This window comes from Anolis sagrei, chromosome 5 (genome assembly GCF_037176765.1).
Source record: "Anolis sagrei isolate rAnoSag1 chromosome 5, rAnoSag1.mat, whole genome shotgun sequence".
In the NCBI taxonomy this organism is placed as follows: domain Eukaryota; kingdom Metazoa; phylum Chordata; class Lepidosauria; order Squamata; family Dactyloidae; genus Anolis; species Anolis sagrei.
Genome location: NC_090025.1, coordinates 52,741,374 through 52,757,352, shown reverse-complemented (window position 1 = coordinate 52,757,352; position 15,979 = coordinate 52,741,374). Strand labels below are relative to the sequence as shown.

General features: G+C 38.5%; 1 protein-coding gene across 3 annotated transcripts in view; it reads right to left on the bottom strand.

The window, feature by feature from the left end:
* The window catches only part of GUCY1B1 (guanylate cyclase 1 soluble subunit beta 1), a 174,688-nt gene that overhangs the window by 25,205 nt on the left and 133,504 nt on the right, over nucleotides 1-15,979 (bottom strand). For all 3 annotated transcript variants that reach the window (XM_060778797.2, XM_067468701.1, XM_060778796.2), the window contains 3 exons: nucleotides 14,732-14,832; nucleotides 13,808-13,926; nucleotides 6,677-6,874 (listed from right to left, as the gene is read on the bottom strand). In XM_060778797.2, the coding sequence (XP_060634780.1) occupies nucleotides 6,677-6,874; nucleotides 13,808-13,900 (291 nt within the window). In that variant the 5' untranslated portion in view covers nucleotides 13,901-13,926; nucleotides 14,732-14,832. The remainder of the gene's footprint in view (nucleotides 1-6,676; nucleotides 6,875-13,807; nucleotides 13,927-14,731; nucleotides 14,833-15,979) is intronic.

The following is a 15,979-nucleotide window of genomic DNA, read 5'->3' as shown; positions in this document are numbered from 1 at the left end:
TGCTGGTCACAGCTGACTTCCAGTTAAGCTGGAAACAATCATATTTGAACTCACCGCTTTCTTTCAGTCCAACCTGAACCTACAGCCCACTCACTGTTGGAATACCCAAGACCTTCCCCAAGACTCTTCCCAAATTAGAATTTGGTCCAAAAAAGCTACCTCTTCCCTCAGTAGAATACAGGCAGTCTCCACATTACACACATCGGACTAACATCTGACTCATGGTTAGGAATGGGGTTGAGACAACAGGAAATCAGAGGAAATCTATCTTTAAGAAGGGGAATTCATTTCTATAAGAGGTGCCATAGGAAAAAGTTTATCTGCTGAAGCTTTCTCATCAATTCTTGTTTCCGTGATAAGCCTAAATTTTCATACTATAATTGGCTGGAGTTACACTTAAAAATGTACCTGTTCCAACTTATAAAGGTAAAGGTTTTCCCCTGACATTAAGTCCAGTCATGTCTGACTCTAGGGGGTGGTGCTCATTTCCATTTCTAAGCCAAAGCACCAGCGTTGTCCGTAGACACCTTCAAGGTCATGTGAATGGCATGACTGCATGGAGCACCGTTACCGGTGGTGCAGAGCTGCTAAACTTGCTAATTGAAAGGTCGCAGTTTCGAATCCGGGGAGCGACACGAACTACCGCTGTCTGCCAACCAAGCAGTTCAAAAACATGCAAATATGAATAGATCAATTGGTACCACTCCGGTGGGAAGGTAACGGCCCTCCAACTTATATACTTAAGTAGAAACCCACAGAACCTATCTTGTCACATTTGGTTCATTCTCTTTAGAAGTTTCTAATTGGAATGATAACCAATTCTCTTCACTTAAATTTGTAAAATCTTCTAAAACAGCAGAGAACATGGTCCCCAAAGGAGACAGTAGGGTATAAATCAGAAAAAACTCATGAAAGAATAACTAAATAACTTCATTCAAAACGGAGAAAAAAATAAGCAAATCAGGTCTCCTGAGTTTCATATGCTTTCTCCCACTTAGGTGCTGTTATTAAACAGTGTGACTATGAAATACTTAGTAAATGAAAGAGCATCACCAACAGCGACACAGTCAGGAATAAAGTTGGGTTTTTGTTTCCCCCTGTGGACCTAGCTTGCAAGTGACGTCAACCAGTCATGACTACGAACGCCTTCTCCATGGTAACCAAAGTAAAAATGAAGACAAATTGCCCTTCAGGTTTCAAAGAGATATCTAGCAAATTCTCCCTCCTGTGATTTGCAGCAAAGTGGATGCTTCTGCTCTGCTATTTGAAAAACAACTTCAGTAGGGAAGCAAGAGTTTTGAAAGTGCCTTTGGACTGCCTTATACAAGATTTTAAAATTGCCCTGTATAAACTATAACAACAAAGGCTTGAGATGAAATAAACTTTTTTTTCAATATTGTTGCTGTTTTAACATATTTCAGGGTGAGGAATTCAAAAGCCCAGTAACAATGTCATATCACAGACAAATCTTTCACAAATTCAATTCTGATCAATGCACTAGTTACTTAGATCAAGTGCTGGTGCTGGCGTTCCAGTCCAATTTCTTTTAATGCTTTCAAAGGGATTGTAGTGTTTCATATCAGCAAATTAGTGATTTGAAAGCCTATTAAAACACTGGAACCTCTTTGTTGCCAGGTTGTTGTAGGTTTTTCGGGCTGTATGGCCATGTTCTAGAGGCATTTCTCCTGACGTTTCGCCTGCATCTATGGCAAGCATCCTCAGAGGTGAGGTCTGTTGGAACTGGGAAAAAGGGGTTTATATATCTGTGGAATGACCAGGGTGAGACAAAGGACTTTTGTCAGTTGGGCTTTTTTGTTGCTACTTCATAACTGTTAGTTTTCTACTGTTATGAATCATAATGTAAATACCAGATACACCCAAATTTGAATACTGGTGGGGTTGTGGGGGGATTGATTTTGTAATCTGGGAGATGTAGTTGTTAGGATTCATAGTTAACCTACAATCAAAGAGCATTCTGGACTCCACCAACAATGGAACTGAATCAAACTTGGCACACAGAACTCCCATGACCAACAGAAAATACTGGAAGGGTTTGGTGGGGATTGACCTTGAGTTTTGGAGTTGATCATAGGACTTGTTCTCCAGACCCTCCTCTGGACACATTCCAGCTTGTCAACATCTCCCTTAAATTGCGGTGCCCAGAATTGGACATAGTGTGATTCCAGGTGTCGTCTGACCAAGGCAGAATAGAGGGGAAGCATGACTTCCTTCGATCTAGACACTATACTCCTATTTATGCAGGCCAAAATTGCACATCATATTGTTGGCTCATGTTTAACTTGTTGTCCATGAGGACTCAAAGATCTTTTTCACACATACTGCTCTCGAGCCAGGCATCCCTCATTCTGTATCTTTGCATTTCATTTTTTCTGCCTAAGTGGAGTATCTTGCATTTGTCACTGCTGAACTTCATTTTATTAGTTTTGGCTCATATAACAGTCATCTATTCATGTATTGCTATTGCATCTCACTATTTCGAAAATCATCTAGAGTGGCTCACAACATTGTTAATTATTAATAGAACTAGTAACAATAATAGTAACAGTATCACTATTAGCATTAGTATTATTCTATTTTTGTATACCAAATGAAGTGAAGCCAATTCAGTGTGAAAAGATGCTATATCTCTGGCTTAGACAACTGGAACAAAGCTCCAAGCTAAATTTAACTCTGTTCAATTGCTGTAGTTTGGATCAATGATAGCTTTTAAAGAGACACAGCATTGATGAACGCTTCATCAAAAGTCGCCATAGTTGCACTCCGCAAATTCTGTTCAGATACAGAATAATTTCTTTCCCTTTAATGTCTTATCTGTTTAGAACACACTGCACGGAAAATGTTTCTAGATCAAACCGGCTAATACCTTTATAAAGTTTCATTTTTCTGTAGCACACGTCACATCTTCCTTGATTGAGAGGTTAGGCATGGTTTGACATCTCCATGACCTCTATGTTGTGGCAGACAGTCATATGATTCAATCACAGCTTCCTTCCATGATAGACAGTTAATGTAGTCTATAAAAATCTACTTCTGTGATTTAGTAATTCTTCCACATGTTCTCAATCCTTTGTCACACAATTTCATTTATGTTATTATAGGCAGAATTATGTTCTCTGCAATACGTATGTGAAAAAGGAGCCCCCAGTGGCGCAGTGTTAAACCCATGCGCCAGCAGGGTTTAGGTTGCAGGTTCGAATAGGTCGCAGGTTCGAATCCGGGGAGAGTGCAGATGAGCTCCTTCTATCAGCTCTAGCTCCCCATTACGGGAACAAGAGAGAAGTCTCCCACAAGGGTGATAAAACATCAAAACATCCAGGTGTTCCCTGGGCAACGTCCTTGCAGACTGCCAATTCTCTCACACCAGAAGCAACTTGCAGTTTCTCAAGTTGCTCCTGACACTAAGAAAAAAAGCATGTGAACATCACAAGAAACTTTAAAATGTGCCTTTCCCCCATTACTCGCACTGATGGGACCACATGCTGTAAAGAAATGAAACAATAAAATACTGATTTTGAATATTTAGGATACCATATATCCAATTACTTAGGATAAAAATGTCAAGAGTAATGCCTAGGACATAAAACCTTTCTTCCCCTACACCAAATTCCTCAACATATATCAAAGCTTAATATTTTTTTTATTAAACTGCTGAAATTGTTGTAAGAGAATATAGACATACATGTGATTGTTTTACTTCTCCCAAAAGCCAAAAAACATATCACTCAATGTTGGTATATAAAAATAGCCCAAAGTAAATTAACCGAATAAGGGAAAAAGGAAGCAGTGTTCAGAACTGTTTCCTATAAAACAGAATTAAATTATCCATGGAAAAATCACTTTATCAAATAAGGTGTCTTTTAAATTGATTTTTGGTATAGGAAAGAATGTCTCTCTTTTCCATTTATTCTTTTTACATTGCAAAATATATATTAAAACAAGATGATGGCTGTCCTCTGAGGGTTTTTCAAAATCGTCCTTATAAATAAGCAAACTTAATCATACATTTTGCATAGCATGGACCCCCTGGTGGGCAGCAGGTTAAACCGCTGAGCTGCTGAACTTGCTGACCAAAGGTCGCTGGTTTGAATCTGGAGAGCGAGGTGAGCTCACACTGTTAGCCCCAGCTTCTGCCAACCTAGCAGTTCGAAAACATGCAAATGTGAGATCAATAGGTACCACTTCAGCGGGAAGGTAACGGTCCTCCATGCTGCAAAGCTCATGCCAGCCACATGATCTTGGAGGTGTCTACGGACAACACTGGCTCTTCAGCTTAGAAATGGAGCTAAGGACCACCCCCAGAGTCGGATACAACTAGACTTAATGTCAGGGGAAACCTTTATCTTTACTTAATCATAGCATATTCGCACCTCTAAGCTGAAAGGAGGAAACTGATCCTAAATTTTATTAATAGACAGTAAGCACTCAGAAATAGGTTAGTTCCGATGTATACAGAATATTTGCTAGTGTGTAAGTTTGGGAATTTAATTTAAAATTTAAAATCTCCAAAAGGAACTTGTAACCTTACAGAATAAGACCGGCATCTGAGCCTATGCAGAGAGGCAGCTGGAGCACCAAGGAAAGGGGTTTTAGAAAATAGAAGTCAGCAGGCTGTGTACATCTGTCAATTAAAACTATGATTAAGAACAAATTGAGTCACACAATATGTTCATGTGTGCACAAAAAACAAAACTAAAACAGGAAAAGAAAAGAAATGGAAAAGGGCTCCATTTGTTGAGGTCCCTAGTAACATAACATTAAATGTTTTGGGGGGTGAAGTCATCTCTTTTCCATCTCTAGAGCTGAGTGGGCCCAGTCTCCTTCTGTTCCAAACTATCTGTTGCAGTCACACCTCTTTTGATGCAAATTCAGTTTATTTACATTGCCATACTCAAATCAAGAGTTTAGTCTAAGTTACACTGCCATTTAGGTTTACTTCTCCAACATAAACCAATCCATGATTCCAAACTGGAGGGTTGTGTTGGGTTGACATGCTTTCATAAAATAGTTATGCATGAAAAGTAAGATCTCATATGGAAAAAACTTACATTGTGGGTGTAGAAGAATACAAAATTTTCATGGATGGTATCAGTCAATCAATAAACAAATACAAAAAGAAGGGGTCTCAACCACAGATGCACAAAACACAGAGGACCATCAGAAAAAAAATCACAGGAATATTAAATAATATAATAACAATATAAATAAATATGTTATTGAGAACTAATATGGATAACAAAGGCACAAAAATACTGTGGGTTTTTTTTGGTTATAAGTCATAGTGCAGGTTGAGCCTCCCTTATTCAAAATGCTTGGGACCAGAGGGGTTTTTTTAGATTTCACATTTTTCCCAATTTTTGAAATTTTATTTTTTGTATTTTCATATGCATTGTGAATGAGAAGTGAGAAAGGGGGTTAGTTACACATTCAGTGCATTCAGAGGTTTTTTTTTTCCTCAAAGGAATGCTGTTCCCCCAAGGTCTGAAATTTGAAGAGGGAAAGGTGAGTAAAAAGGGCTCTGAGTTCTGCTGTTAGATTTACACAAATCTCTTGTAAAAAGCAGACATCAGAGGAGGGGAAAGTCCAATATGCATCCAGCTGCCATGGGCTCAGGGAATGCTGCAAAGCTTCAACTATCTGACCAATCCACGCTGCAATGGCACCTCATTTCAAAGGCACTCATCCCATTATTAGCCAGGTAGAAGGAAAACATGATGGGATTGGCGAGGCAACAGAGCTTGCAACTGAAAGACGTTTAAGTTTTTGAATTTCAGGAAAAAGGAGACTCAACTAGTATTCCATTTAGTTTTGAATTTTTACATTCCTATTCATTTGTTGTCTATATTGATTGTACAGATTTGGAATATGTGCAGTGACTATGGAGTGGCTTTGGATTACAATTATGGATAGTGTGGTTTTAATATTGAATGTAATGTTTTTGAATATTCCCGGTGGCACAGTGGGTTAAACCGCTGACCTTGCGAACCAAAAGGTTGCAGGTTCGAATCTGGGGAGAAGCGTGAGCTCCCGCTGTTAGCTCCAGCTTCTGCCAATCTAGCAGTTTGAAAATATGCAAATGTGATTAGATCAATAGGTACCACTCCGGCAGGAAGGTAATGGCACTCCATGCAGTCATACTGGCCACATAACCTTGGAGGTATCTGCAGACAACATCAGCTCTTTGGCTTAGAAATGGAGATGAGCACCAACTCCCAGAGTCAGACACGACTAGACTTAAAATCAGGGGAAAACCTTTACCTTTACCTTACCTATTAATTTTAATTTAACTTTAATGTTATTGGAATTGTATGTTTTTAAAGGCATTGAATAATTGCCCATATGTAAATAAATAAATACTATTCTCATTTATATCCTTCAATGTCATTTCCTCTGTGGTTTTGTGTTGGTTGTTTAATAAATGACACAGCTATACATCAAAATTTAAAATTTAAATAATGGAGTAATGATGAGAATTACATATGAGAGCACTTTATCTGTCTGACAATAGGAGTACTGCACTGCATGCTGGGAAGGCAGTGTTGTTCTTTTCTAACACAAAAGTATGAAATCCTGCAGAAAATATACTTTTAAGGTAAACATGATTTCCTAAATATTTGTAGCATGCAAACTATTGATAAGACTTGACTTCAAAGCTTACCTTCATATCTATTTCTGTGCCATGGATTTGCTGAGCAACGGTTTTAATGATTCCAATGACAATGTCCTGGAGACCTTCTCTCTCTGAATAGTAATGCAGAATGAGCCCCTTCCCCTTTTCTGCATCAGTACATCTAAAGGAAGGGGCACGCATGCCTGGGTATATTGTAGCCAGATGGTCATGCAGAGCATCAAGGTTCTGCAATAAGATTACAATAACAACAATTTATTACAGTGCACAGACCTATCAGCACAAAAAAGACATTTATAAATTCTCCCATCTCAGGCAATAAGATTATTTAATAACAGGAAAAAAGTTAGAATCTAATACTATAACATCTTCAGGGGAGATCTATGTCTACAGGAGATCAATAGTTTCGTTATCAACCTTGTGTACAAATTAAAAACAGTTGTTGGGTCAAATATTAGGGATTTTGAGGTGACTTGTGGGTAAGACGTGGGTCATTCGGAAGAGAGAGTAAAGTGCTCATGTTTCTCCAGGATGCCAGCTGCCCCATATCATTTCCTTGTTCAGGCATTCAAAATGTCCATTGTGGAGAGCACAGAGGGTGTCTATGCTTCTTTCAGTTTCTCCTTTTGCCACTCTTCTCATAGAAGGAGATGTTTTGTTTTGTTTTTATAACAGTTAATATATAGAGCAGTGGTTACATTGACCCAGGTTTTTTGGGTTGATTTTTTTAAAAACTAAAATTTCTAGACTTATATGTGATTATGTAGGGTAAGTGCAGCCCAGTAAAATGTGAATAAAATAAATTTGGATCTTAAAAAAATGGGAAAATGAAGAAAATTCTGATTTGTAACCCAAACCTTTTTTTTTTCTTAGTGTCAGGAGCAACTTGACAAACTGCAAGTCACTTCTGGTGTGAGAGAATTGGCCATTTGCAAGGATGTTGATCAGGGGACACCCGGATGTTTTACTATCCTGTGGGGGGCTTCTCTCATGTCCTCACATGAAAAGCTATAGCTGACAGATGGGAGCTCACCCCACTCCCCAGATTCGAACTGCTGACCTTTCGATCAGCAGTCCTGCCGGCACAAGGGTTTAACCCATTGCGCCACCGGGGACTCCTACTCAAACTGATTCATTCCTACAGACCCATTAAGAGCACTTTTATATAAAAAAAGAGGATCTAAAGCAACATGTTAACAGTCTTGAAGAATATTAATTCCAAATCTGACTTCAGGCCAAGCATTGCTTTCCCTTTACTCCTTCAATATTTTTTAGTTACCCATTTTTACTTTTTGGATGCTGATGTTGTTTCGTATCAAAGACCAAAGAGGTTTTTAAAGTGCAAGATGTATTGTGCCCTCTGTTAACATCTGCAGATCCTCAAAACTCTGGAACAGCTTTGGACTTCATCTCCTGTGAGTTATGAAAAGTCTCAACAGCTGCTCCTTCTCTTGGGAAATTTCCAAAGGAAATGAATGCCTAGTAAATTAATTTCTGAGGTTGTATGGAGCCTAGAACTTCTGAAAACATACTTGCTTTACATTTTCATTGATATAGCTTCCCCTTAAAATCTCATTTTTCTTTTCAAATTAAAAGCATCCAAAGAGAGTGCATATATTAATAAAGCAAGAGCAGTGAATACAGTAAAATAATCTACTATCTATCCAAATAAATATTAGATACTTGTTATATTGCACAAATATTTTTTTCATGAGGGAAGGTAAGTGGGCTATCCCAGGACAGCAATTTGTTTATTTATTTATTTACTATATTTCTACCCTTTTCTATCTCATGCCAATGGGGACTCAGAGCTGCTTCCAGTTTGGCAAAATTCAGTGTCCTATTTCAATATAAATAACAGATAAAACAAATAAATACAATTAAAACAGTGAAAACATAATGCATAGTCCTGCTGTGGTATATTTGTGCTGCTATATGTTGGTTCCATATTGCATGAATCCCCAAACGCCTGGTTCCATAACCAGGTCTTGACTTATTTTTCTTGAAAATCAGGAAGAAGGGGGCCAGTCTAATGTCACTGGGGAAGGAGTTCCATAGTTGAGGGGCCACCACTTAGAAGGCCCTGTCCCTCATCTCCACCAATCGAACCTGCGGAGGAGGTGGGACCAAGAACAGGGCCTCCCCATCAGATCTTAATGTTTTAACCGGCTCATAGGAAGAGATATGTTCAATGAAAGGATTGTTCTTATTATTTCATGACACTTCCCTACTACTGGAATGTTTAATCCTGTTAAGGGTGCATACATTTCTGGTTGCATGGCAGTGTATCCCCCCCCCCCCCCATGCATTCTGCATAGGAATCAGGGGTGGGTGTCTGAACTGCCCAAACACAGGGGAAAGGCAAAAACCTGCGGCAGAATTCGGTCTTTGCTCTGTGTTTTTTTAACCCAGGGTGCAGTCGCATTAAGTGGCTCCTCTTGGGTTAAATCACATCAACCTGTGTGCATTGTGAAGATGCCCACAGGTTGATGAGACCCCATGTAGGCCTAAATGGTCAGTGTAGAACCATCGGGAGTTGACTTGGAATGCACATAGAAACAAATTTATCTATCTATTTGCCCATTTAAAACCACAATTTTCTAGCTCTATTTCTCCATACAAATGAATTGATATGAAGGACATGCATCTCTCCTTCTGTGGGTATAAAAACAACTTAGGGCATAATGCTGAGTAGCACTGCTATGGCTTTTTAATCAAGAAGTATTAAAAAGGGAGGAAATATCACAAAGAACAGTTTGATGTGACAAATTTTAGCAAGGATGATGAAGAGTTGTTTCAGACAAATTGCTGAGATAGAAAATGGGACAATGAAGTATCTACAGCACAATACATCATATATTCCAGATGCGACACAGGCACTCTCCAAGTTATGAACAAGATAGGCTCTGTAGCTTTATTTGTATTTAAGTCAAAACAGGTACATTTCTAAGTGTAACTCCAGCCAAAAGTCTAAACTTTTTAGCTATGGATAGCATAGGGAAGGGTTAAATACCCCTGTAGTGTTTGTTTTGCTGTCTGTGCTCCTGTTTGGAATATTTCATCTCTCTTCCTTCCCCTGTGATAATTGGATTTTGAAAAATTTGGCTTGTTGTGGAAACAAAGACTGGTGAGAAAGCTTCGGTTGAGACACCTTTCCCCCATGATAACTCTTTCTGGAGTGAATTTACCATCTGAGTGATCGATTTCTTTCTCTTCCTGTTGTATCACCCCCTATCTTAACTATCAGTTGTTTGTCAGTCTGATGTTGGTAACTCGGGGGCTGCCTGTATTCTATGAATATCATGAGTAGTGTCAGGTAATTGACTGGATGGAGTGGAAAAGGATGTCTTATACCCTGGCTGGCAAGGATAGTACAGCAGCATCATAGAATCATAGAATCAAAGAGTTGGAAGAGACCTCATGGGCCATCCAGTCCAACCCCCTGCCAAGAAGCAGGAATATTGCATTCAAATCACCCCTGACAGATGGCCATCCAGCCTCTGTTTAAAAGCTTCCAAAGAAGGAGCCTCCACCACACTCCGGGGCAGAGAGTTCCACTGCTGAACGGCTCTCACAGTCAGGAAGTTCTTCCTAATGTTCAGATGGAATCTCCTTTCTTGTAGTTTGAAGCCATTGTTCCGTGTCCTAGTCTCCAAGGAAGCAGAAAACAAGCTAGCTCCCTCCTCCCTGTGGCTTCCTCTCACATATTTATACATGGCTATCATATCTCCTCTCAGCCTTCTCTTCTTCAGGCTAAACATGCCCAGTTCCCTAAGCCGCTCCTCATAGGGCTTGTTCTCCAGACCCTTGATCATTTTAGTCGCCCTCCTCTGGACACTTTCCAGCTTGTCAATATCTCTCTTGAATTGTGGTGCCCAGAATTGGACACAATATTCCAGATGTGGTCTAACCAAAGCAGAATAGAGGGGTAGCATTACTTCCTTAGATCTAGACACTATGCTCCTATTGATGCAGGCCAAAATCCCATTGGCTTTTTTTGCCGCCACATCAGGGAATGGCTGGAACATCAGAAAGTGTACAACTGGCTGTGAAAGGTGTGCCTAAATAATTGGCAAATGTCTCCCCTCAATGGTTACTGAACTATGACAGTCTAATTTTTCACATGATTTATCACTGAAATTGGGGGATGATACAAAGGAAACTGCTAGAATAACGTATGGAGAAATTTCCCACCCACGTATGAATACCTAATCTATCTTATCTTATTTTAAAGGAAGTGTACAAGTTTTATTTTGTGTCAAAAAACATTGGATAAAATAGTTTATCTAAAACTGATAAAATAAATTATCTAAAACTGATAAAATAGTTTATCTAGAACTGACAAAATAAAGGGATCACAAGCTACTAGATAGTTTAAAACCAAAAACGGGCAACAGCGACTGCATTGTCTGTAACTTCAAACATTTTTTGGACTCTGCATGAGGTAGGGCATAGTGGACAAGCATACAGAGGCGGGGTTGTTTGTTGTGCTCCACAATCGCACAAGGTGGAAGATTTTTCTAGGTAGTGCCATTTTACCAGGTTGTCTTTTGATCTTCCCACTCCACTTCTGAGTCTGTTCAGGGACTTCCAAGTTCTTGGTTTGCCCCTGGAGGAAAACCCTAGTCGGGGGCAATCCAATTGGAATTGCCTGATTTTGCTGCCCACAGGGATATTCCTGCTGTTGCTGGAGGAAAATTTAGAGGAGTTGTGGTTCTCATGAAACTTTTCCTTGATTTAAATCTACTGAGAGGAGGCTGATAGCCATATAGTGGGTGGCTTTCACAGTGTTAAATCTTATTTCTCTCGCAATTGGCAGCACCTTCCCATGGCACATCGGGCCGGGGGGGGGGGGCAGTGCCAGCTAGTGTACAACTAGGCAGGTATACATTTGGAGATTCCATTCTCTTACATTCAGTCACATGCACTGGCTTACTTGCTTTTGTATCCCCCCCCCCCCCCAGTGTTTTACGTAAATAAGTAAAATTGAGGTGTTTTACTTAGACAACTGAATTTGAGCTACAAATCCTTTTTACACTATTGCTCCCAGAATCAATGACCATGCTATAGCAGAATATCAGAGCAGAGTGCCAAAATGTAGGTTTTACTAGTTCTGAATATATGTAGTTTTAAAAAGGCGATAAAACAATGGGCATACTGGTGGCCTTTTTCTCTGTATGACTCCTTTCTTAGTACTGTAAAATGTGAAGGAATATATCCTTTGTTGCTATTTTTAAAAATATGAGTAGGCAAATAAAGCACTCCCTAAAGTGTCTTAGATTAACCACCACTTTGTCTTTGATTGATTTTCAGGGCAGTAATCATGTGAAATGCACTCTTGGGATTTCTCAAATTGCACTCATCTACTAGCTGGCTTTCTTTTACATGTTGCATTAGCAATATTTTCAGCTTCCCCATTATAGAGAATGGCTTTTTAAATGTAGCTTTTTAAAAGACAAATTATTTTGATAGGTTTTTATGCTCATATCCATGAACTAAATGTCTATTCTTTAAATAAAAGTCATTCCAACACTTGAAAGTTGGAAAAGTGAAAGTATACTTGATACACATTTGACATGTTTGTTCATTTCTGCTACACATACTGACTTCAACGTAGTTCTATAATCTGCTTATTAATTTTTATTAAAAAAATCAATAAAATGGAAACCTAGTCAACTTGGCGCCCATAAGCAATTTTGTATTATGAATACATCAGTATCATCTCTAAGGGCACAAAGCAATAAATTCTCAGTAATTAATGACTTTGAGTTTCTTCAAAATTTCACCAATAGGAAAAATGACCATTCAATTTCTTAACCAATTGATCAAAATACAAAATAATTAAATTAGTTTAAACTGGATTTTAAAACTGTTTCCTATATCTGCTTTAAATATTCTCAGCAGTACTGAATTCACTGAGCTTCGTACATACAACCCAGCCTACAACTGTAGCCTTAATGACCCATAATGTAAATGCAAAGAGGTAAACATGATTTTCTTTTTAATAAACCTACACCAAAAGTTTAAAAAAAACCCAAAAGACACGCCTACACATTTATACACACTCAGACTAAACTAACATACAAATATGAACATTATTATATGAACCTCAATTCACTATATGATGGTTTTACCCCTTATCATTCTATGCTTTTTAAATGATGACATATAACCACACTTCTACATTTGTGAACACTGGTATTAGGCTTGTGCATTTTGACTGAAACTCTATAAGTTTCTGCTCACCAGATTCCGGTAGACCCCTGTATCAGTTTTCACGCACCTCCCGAAAATGGGCAGGTTGTCGGATAGCCGTTTTCGGTCCTCAGTCAAAAAACGCGGCTAAATTTGCTCCACTGGCTGCAATGGAGAATTTATTTCAAGGGAGCCTGGGTTTCGGCAACAGAGTTAAGGAAGCACCCTTCATGGGGCCCTTTCTCCCCCCCCCCCCCCTTCACGGCAGCCAGGGTTTCAGCAATGGGATTAAGAAAGCAGACAGAGCTCGAGTAAGACACGTCATGGCATTCTTATCTTTCAATTGGCCCAACAGGAAGGGCTCACAGGGAAACCCCATGCAAGCACCACACGGGAGCCCCTTTGCATGCTGCTTGGTGCCGAATTTTGGGGGGGGGGGGGGAGGAGCGACCATGTGATTCCATAATGGACAAAAAAATGTGATGGCTGGACTCTTGCCATTATGGCCATCTGACCAAGCCGAAAAAGCCAGACTGGCCGAAGGGAACCGAACACTCCAAATCCATGCACAAGCCTAGTAAGTATGCCCACTCGAATGACAGCAATTATATACACTTCTACTCTGAAATATATTCATGGGAATACTCCCATTCAAGATTATAGGACTGAAGTCTGGCTATGTTACTTCTCAGATCAAAAGAGGATTTTAAAAACTATTTGTATATGATACACGTATAATGCAGTAAAACACCGATTCTTTTCTAATAAGATAAACACAAATAAGAAAAGTTTGGTTCTGGATCAAAATAATCCTGTGTGCACTTGTGTGGAAGTAAAACCTACTTCTGAGTAAATATACATCAGATTATGTATCATGTTGTTATTATTGTTACTATTTTTATTTATATCCTGCTTTTTCCCTTTTAAAAGAGCCTCTCCACTCATGCTTTGTCACAAATGACCTACCTGTAAAAATTCTCGGACATTTGAACCCAACACACGCAGGATGGTGTCATAACCAGATTCTTGGCAAAATACAAAAAACATTTTCCCAAACATCTGAAGGATTTCTCCAGCATTAAGGTCTAGAAAAAAACATGAAAGCATTTTTGATTATTTAAAGCTATCAACATCCCATATCTTTTACGAAGCTAACAAATCACCTTGTTTTATAGTAATGTCAATTCAGAATTAAGTGACCAAGGGTATGGCAAAAAGCAAAATGAATAAAGCAAACAACAGCCCACAAATTCCAAGTGACTTGGCAAATTACAAATGAGATGTACACAAGTTATTGCCCACCCCTTATAACTTTCTTGACAAATAAAAACGCTGTAGATTGAAATTTTCCTTTAAATTATTTCAGGTTCTGGAAGTGCCAACCAGCAAGGGGAAGTCCTTTGCGGGTCTCATCCAGCCCATGGGCCATATGTTTTGCAAGCTTGATTTGACAGAGTAACTGGGATGTAAAACATTTCACATTACATAGAATGGCTCCTTACATAGAACGCTTTGCATAGAAGCCCTCATAAAAATTTCCCAATTACTAAAGACACATCTGGGAAAATGAGAATTTTACACTTTTCTTTCTGGGGTCAATAGGAGCTGCCATTTGCATTGTAATGGAAACACACTCCTATTCTAGTAATGATGACTACCCTTGCATTTGCCAATAAAATCATAATTTCAATGGCATCACTGCAGATGCATGAAAAACAAAACACACTGTCTGAACTATACACACACACACACACATATATTGTTTTGGTATTTGGTGAATGTAGGCTGGCACCACTGAAATAGTAATGTAAAGGGATGTCATATCCTAAGTACTAGAGCTTCAGTTCTTCCTTGAGAATTAATCTTATAGAAAAGTAAAAAATTACTTACTGAGAACTTTGGTTGCTGCAGCAACCAAATCATATGTTTTGGAGTCATCATATATAATTCTGACTAGAAATTGACCTTCTTCATCCAACTGGGCTTCTCGTCTAGAACAAAGCACAGGGGAGAAAGGACAAAATGATGCACATGGTTGAATGTGTCAAAATACTTGGAATAATCTGGGCTCAGTAGGTGAAAAGACTGAAAAAGTGTTAGAAGTAGGAAAACCCATAAAATAGTGATCACGTAAAGGTCACAGGAGTTAACTTGTGCAAGTGAAATTGTATTTGCTATTAGGAGATAAAATATTAATTGGTCAGAACCGGAAAATAATATCACAAGAATGTTAGTCTTTGTTGGAAAGTGCAAAACATACCAATTTATTAACATTTAGGAAGAGAAGGGTTAGGTTTTATGTACACTATTAATACAGACAAGCAACATTATGTACAGTATTGGCTTACAAAATAGAGAATGGTAGCAGCTAAGTTGATTTTCAAACTCACATAGAGTAAGAATAAACCTTTAAACATGTAAAATTCACTTTGAAATAATGTTATGATAGAATTATGTGTTAACCTTCAATCACCATAATTTTTATTTTATTCTATTCTCTTTTGCACTGAATGACTGATGGGGTATTTTCTAATCCCAGTCAGAATTTCTTTGCATAAGTAGTCAAAGTTATGTTTAATAAAAAATTGAACAAAATGTAAATACCTTCCTAAATGGTCCCACTGATATTTATTTTATTTACTTCAGTTGTATACCGCTTTTCTCCCTCCATCGGGGTACTCAAAGCAGTTGATAACCATAACACATCACTTATGGTTTGCTTCATCACAACTCACAAAAAATAAAATGAAATGAAATGGAAAATGACACGACATACTTTTTTTTTGTATTAATACATTTCTTCAATTGAGATTCTTCCAATGGCAAAAGCAATTGTTGGGATGTTGTTGTTAAAAACTATATAGGACAAGTTGCTGAAAGTGGGGGATTTATTTACAACCATACAGATGCTACAGAACGCATACATTCTGGTTCTACAAAAAAAAGTCACTCAGGGGGATTGAAGTGCCCTGTTTTTGTACTTTTCTTTTGAGTATGTATTACTTTTTGGTAATTCAGTCAAGAAAATTGCTATTTTGGGAATTACAGCTAAATTACTATGCTATGCATACTATATGTGATAATGTGGTTTTACTGAGAGAGGAGAGTAGATAGAAAAGTGGGAGTTGTAGTCATTTT